The sequence below is a fragment of the Molothrus aeneus genome, chromosome 6 (assembly GCF_037042795.1).
Source record: "Molothrus aeneus isolate 106 chromosome 6, BPBGC_Maene_1.0, whole genome shotgun sequence".
NCBI classification, from domain to species: Eukaryota; Metazoa; Chordata; class Aves; order Passeriformes; family Icteridae; genus Molothrus; species Molothrus aeneus.
This window is the reverse complement of record NC_089651.1, coordinates 46,076,592-46,082,591: the sequence shown is the minus strand read 5'-3', so window position 1 is coordinate 46,082,591 and position 6,000 is coordinate 46,076,592. Positions and strand designations below refer to the sequence as shown.

The 6,000-nt window shown below is 40.4% G+C and overlaps 1 protein-coding gene across 1 annotated transcript in view; it reads right to left on the bottom strand.

Annotated features, from left to right (window-relative positions):
* Window positions 1–633: 633 nt before the first annotated feature.
* KCNK13 (potassium two pore domain channel subfamily K member 13) overlaps window positions 634–6,000 on the bottom strand; it is a 44,794-nt gene continuing 39,427 nt past the window's right edge. Inside the window, exon 2 of the mRNA XM_066551914.1 lies at window positions 634–2,562. Coding sequence (XP_066408011.1) covers window positions 1,670–2,562 — 893 coding nt within the window. The 3' untranslated portion in view covers window positions 634–1,669. The remainder of the gene's footprint in view (window positions 2,563–6,000) is intronic.

Below are 6,000 nucleotides of genomic sequence, written 5' to 3'. Positions count from 1 at the left end.
CATCAAAAGAGCTTGCAATTTTTTCACTAGTTAAGTACATTTGTTGAATATCTTGGGTTAGCTTATTATATTAAAGGATTCCAAGCTTTTGTTTTCAAGTTCAAATATTGATAAAATGAGTATAAAAATGTTATTCTATAATATTAAAAACCTAAGTGAAAGAACTTTAGACCAGAATAAAGAAAAAGAATCAACTCCTAACACAAATGAGACTGAAAAGGCTATCTGCACTGTTCCATATGAGAGAACCACATAATGATGTTCTAAATTTCCTAATATTGCAGTATTCTGAAAGACTTTCCAGCTGTGAGAAAACATTTAGTCCTGATGCATATACTACTCTTTCCAGGAGATGGGGTCCTTTGTGACCAGTTCTGCTTATTTACACTCTTGTATACTGTTTAGCTTTAATGTGTTGCAAGTTTAAAGGAGAGCCAGGAATTCAGCCCAGTCTTCCTTAAATTCTTGCTAGAATTTATGTTAATTTAATTCCTTATTTCTCTAGCTACCCTAATACAAAGGATGATTTCATTGTCATTTAAGATCACTTCTTTTCCTCTTTTCAGGATCTTCTCGCTGTTATTATTCTTCTCATTGAAATTTCCTTTCTAGTCATAATGAGCACTCAGAGCATTTCATTGAGAAAAATTTTCTATTTCCCTAATCAAGACACTGTCATTATTATCACTGAAAGCCAGGGAAACAGATGAAGAATGACAGAGTTACACGAAAGAGAAAAAGGACACTGCCAAAGTGATTCTGTGATCACAGTCATTTATAATAACACTCTGGATGCTGGCATAGCAATCTAATTGCATACTAAAGCCTGTTGTGTAAACTCAGTTACTAGTTGCATTACAGATGCTGATGCTTCAGTCACAATTGAGGCAAATATGAACAGAAATTTGGAAAGTCCTTGATTGCTATTGTGGAATAATTCATACCACTCATCAGTATGTCAATTTTCAATTTAATTTGACATTTTTGAAGCAGAAAGCCACAGTGATTCAACTCTAGAAGAAAAAGTATCCTTGGAAAAGAACCGTGATTTGAAAATGAAGAAAACAAAAGTAGGATAAGTTTTTATTCTATCACTTTTGACAGTATCCTATTATAGGAAAAACTAAATAAATTTTAAAGGCAAAACTCTCTCCCCATTCACACTACAATAGCTCCAGAATATACCTACCAACTTTCATACTATTTTCCATTAAATTAGATCTGCAATATCACAAAGGCTGATTCATCTTTTGGTCTCAGATAAGTCACTTCCAGGAAACAGGCATGATGAGAGTAAGACAGAGAGCTCTAAGCAATCTCTATTAAGAATGTGTTCAGTAGACACACTTGGTTTCTTCTCATCCCACAGATTTCTTATCCTGAAATCTGAATGTCACATAATGGAGAACAACAGAACATAGAAATTTTATCTGAAGGCTAAATTAAAATCCTCCTGCAGTAACCTGCTTGAGGAGTTGGGACTGGTACAATGCAAAAACATTAGATGACAGCCCCCAAAAAAGTCAAGAGGTCTTCCATCAGGAGGTATGCTCTTCACATGATCCCACCCTCAGGTGGTGCTCTCTCCCTAGCTATTTCACTTGATTCATGTTGTTTTAATACCTGTTGAAATGGTTCACACTGTTTCACTGCTATTACTGTCATTATTTTACCTATCCACACTTGTCTCTGCCAGTCTGTTATTCATAATTGCTAGGGCTCCTACCCCACCAGAGAATCCGTTTTGTTTTGAGTTAGAGCTTATTTGCCTTGGATACCCATTAGCAGTTTCTGACAGCTGTTTCTGCATGATGGCCAGTGAGACTTTATTGGAGGCCAGGAAGTCTTTCATGGAGATCATCTCCCCTGACAGACGGCGTCCGTCCGTGTCGCTCTCATTGACACCGTCGGTCTCAATGGAGATGTTCCTCTGGCTGCGCACATTTCCCGGCATCACCACGTTCCTCCGTGAACGAAATAATCTTCTTTGGCACCTGTGGCAGCACTTGCAGGCCAATTTCTTTAATATCCAGTTTATGGACTGCTTGATGACAATAGAGATCACATTAAATAAGGAATAGATGCAGCACACCCCCATGAGTATGAAGACAAAGTTGCCAAAGCGGTAAAGGCCTTGGCTCTCATACCTGACGTTCTGGCTACTGACCAGATCACCAAAACCAATGGTGCTGAAGGCCACAAAGCAGAAGTAAAGTGAGTCAAAGTAACTCCACCCTTCAATCGGTGTGTACATTGCAGAGGCACAGCAGGAAATGATGAGGGATGCTACACATAAAATCAGCATTACATAGTACACAGAGGGCTTCCAGCCCGCCAGGCTGTCCACCTCGGAGCTCCCCGAGCCCCGGCGGCCGTTGTGAGGGAGAACCCCTTTCCTCCTCAGCTGTCTCTCGTGGCAGGACTTCATGACGTAAGCTATGACAGTGATCAAGCGCTCCAGGAACAGGTTAAAGAACAAAATGGTCCCTGCACATCCTATAAGGCCGTAAAATATCAGAAAAATTTTGCCTCCAACGGTGGCTGGGGTGGTCATACCAAACCCTGGAAGACAAAAAAGAACAGTTGGAAAAAATAAATCTGTAGGTACCATGTTAGGACTTTCATCACATGCAAGATGGATGAACTGGTGGCAAATCCTTGTGGTACAACTCAGCTTTGAGAAAAAATACATTCTCCCCAGATGTCACCCACTTGTGCTTGACTAAGTCTGAGCTGTAAGGGGAAGGAACACATGCCAGCATTTCCTCCAGAATTAGAATGAAACAAAAAGCAGAACAAAAGACATGGACATGAAAAGAGAGTTTAGAGGAGGCCTGAATTTTGGTCTGGTTGCTAGGTTCAATCTTTCTCTCTTTGTGCTTTGGATTGCTTCCAGGCTTTGGGGTTATTGCAGCTGCTTTCTTCTGTCTGATGGTTTCCTGCACCATGGCTCTGTCCCAGAGGGGCCTCTTGCCTTCCAGAGATCCATCTGCACCAAATCTTTGGAACACAAAGTGAAATTTCTCTGAGGCTAACTTGACTCCTGGTGGTAGTGCAGGTGGCACATCACCCAGCACTCAGCACCCACTGTAGCCTGGCTGTGGAAGCCCACACTGGGAGCACACCCCAGGTGACAGCCCCTGACAGGATCATCATGAGTGTCCCAGAACGAGTTAAAGATGCCCTGCATCTGACTTTGCTGTCTGTCAGTCATTATCAACCCCTTTTAAAATCAGCATTGCTGAAATTTTTCTATTTCTCTGTGTCCCACTCCATAGCTCAAGTCTGCATGTGGATCTTATCAAAAGTCTCCTCTGGTCTGATTCCCTGTAATGGGATTTCTTGGACCAGGGTGCTTCAGTCTACTCTCATATACTTCCCATGCTAAAACCTGAAAATAGTAATTTTATTTTGGTTAAAGCTGTTGGTAAGATAATCTTGCTTTAATAAGATATTATTAAAGAATAGCAAAATGTCCAGAACATCACTGAGCAAATTGGAGTAACACTCATGACAAATCTTTGCTGGTGTTTTATTAAGATTATTAAAGGACTACATAACTGACCAACTAAGCAAAAACATTTTTGTTGATAGAAGAAAAAAATCACAGGATTTTTTATTTCTCTTTGTAACTATGAGATGCCAAGTATGAAATAAACACATCAGGCTCTGAGAAACAAAGGAAAGTATAGTCAGTATGACACACTTGTACTTCAAAGACAAAAAAAGAGCAATGTGAAAAGACCACGTGTCCAACAGTGCCGAAGTGCACCTCTCCTCTCTTCACTGGCAACCTGCTGCCAGCACAGATTCCTCTCTAACACTGGCCCTGCCACACTGTGGAATGTCAGCCCTTACTCTCACCCCTCCAGCCCCACTAACAACAGCTCCAAGCCTGGGCTCTCCAGAGTCTGCACTGCACTTCTGCCTGCATCCACAATCAAACACCAAGTGGCCCTACCAGAGGCTCCAGCCTCCTCATTAAATTTCTGTGCTAGGGAGAGCTGGACTGCAGATCTGTGGTGTGGAAAGCAACATGACAAGTGACAAACCACAGACAAAATGTTCTTCACGACAAGAACTTTTTCCTGTTGTTGCCCTTGGCACTCAAATATTTCCTCTTGCTTTCCACCCTCCCTTTCTGTTCCATGGCTTGATCATAACTACTATAATTATAGTTTTTAATGCTTATTTTCAGTGCAGGCTGGATAATATGCAAGTCATGACCTCCACCCTGTGGACAGACACAAAAAAACAATGGACAAGGGAAATCTCAGCAGCTGGTGAGATCTGCCCAAAGAAGTTGTGGGGAGGGAAGTGAGGGCCTGTCATGTCCCTGCCATAGCCTTTTCCTTGAAAATGGAAGCAGCTGTATGCTGGGCAGGGATGGAAAGATGAGGAGCCCCTGGCACAGGGTTAACAGCATTTTGGGACTGGCAGGCCTCTCCTAAGCATAAAGCAAATGCCCTAGAAAGAGAAAGGCTCATGCTCCCAGAGGCAGTTTTATGTCTTTGGGCTGCTTCCCACAGGTTCCTCTCGGGATCCTGCCTCTGGCATCATGGCCAGAGCCTGAACTCCTCCAGCTGTTTCTTTAGCTGACTGGATTTTGTTGCTGGGTTTGTCCTGCTACCCACTAGCAAAGGCTTTACAAAGACATTCAATAGGCATTCCAGGGAATCGTGGTGAATTATGAATAAATGACTTTGTGAGCAATTAGAGCACCAATGTGACCCAAAGAGCCCAACAGTGAAGGAGCAAGAAATTACATTGCAGATTGGGAAGCAAATGAAATTGTGAAATCATATAAAAGAGGAAATAAAAGCAGCAGCTGATACTTGGAGACTACTTGAAAGTACAAAATTGCTTCTTGTGATGAAGAAATAAAAAGACACAACTGCAGAAAAAAATGCTGGTGATTTTATGATAGGAGAGAATGCTGATTAAGTTTAGTGATTTTTATTTTACAGGCTGGGTGACATTTCTCGAAAGCACTGTTTCAATTGAGCAATTGAGCAATTGAGATTATAGTTAATCAAGTGGAAATCAGATCATTCTGAGTTGGGAAAATAAAATGTTTTAAAGGTACTAAAAAGTGTTTCAATCAATTGTTTCACATGTCTGCAGTGGCACTATTGACAGAAATGCATGACAAATCCTAACTTCACCAGCCCAGCAATGAAGGCAGCATTCTTAGTAAAAATTTCAGGATCCTATTTTGAAATCGGTATGATACTGATTTGCCTCTGTCCCATGATCCATTGACTTCTATAAATCAGTATGATCTTTCTTAATATTCAGCTGAACTGACCAAGTAGATTCCTTAAGCTTCAATTTTTCTCCAAATATTGTGTTTTGGTTTTTTTTACCTATTGCTTAAGCAAGAATTCTGGGGCTTTTTGGTGAATATTCATATTAATTTTGAACTTCTCTGTAGCAGATCTAATTTATTAGAAGCTGGAGGAAATTTAATTCCAAGTAGAGTCAGCAAAATTTTTCTAAGCACTGCACACCTCCTATGGAAAACAGATCTTTAGATTTTGTTATGGCAGCAAAATTTCTGTTATGAAGTCTGGTGCTGCAAAGCACTCTAAAATTCACCTGTGTGTTCAGATTATATTGTGTGGATATATTAAAAAAAACCAAACACAACTAATAAGGGAAATCACATCAACAGTATAATATAATCACTTGCCATTATTTCTTGAAGTACTGGGTATAAATGGAGAAAAGTGAGCAGCTGTATTTCTTATCAATAACCAGTTTGATAAGAAGGACTGAGGTCCAACAGGAAGTTCTCCTAAAGCAGAATTCTCCAACAGCAAACAGTGAATAACATCAAGCAATTATTAATCTCAATCTAACAGTAAAAAGATTATACTGAAATCAAACAGGAGGAAAAAGGCAAACTGCCTATTCCTGGCCAATATTAGGTAATTTCATCTTTTCTGCTGCAAACTGCTCCAGTGCTACCAGCTGCTGTAAGTGTTTCTCATGGGTCAT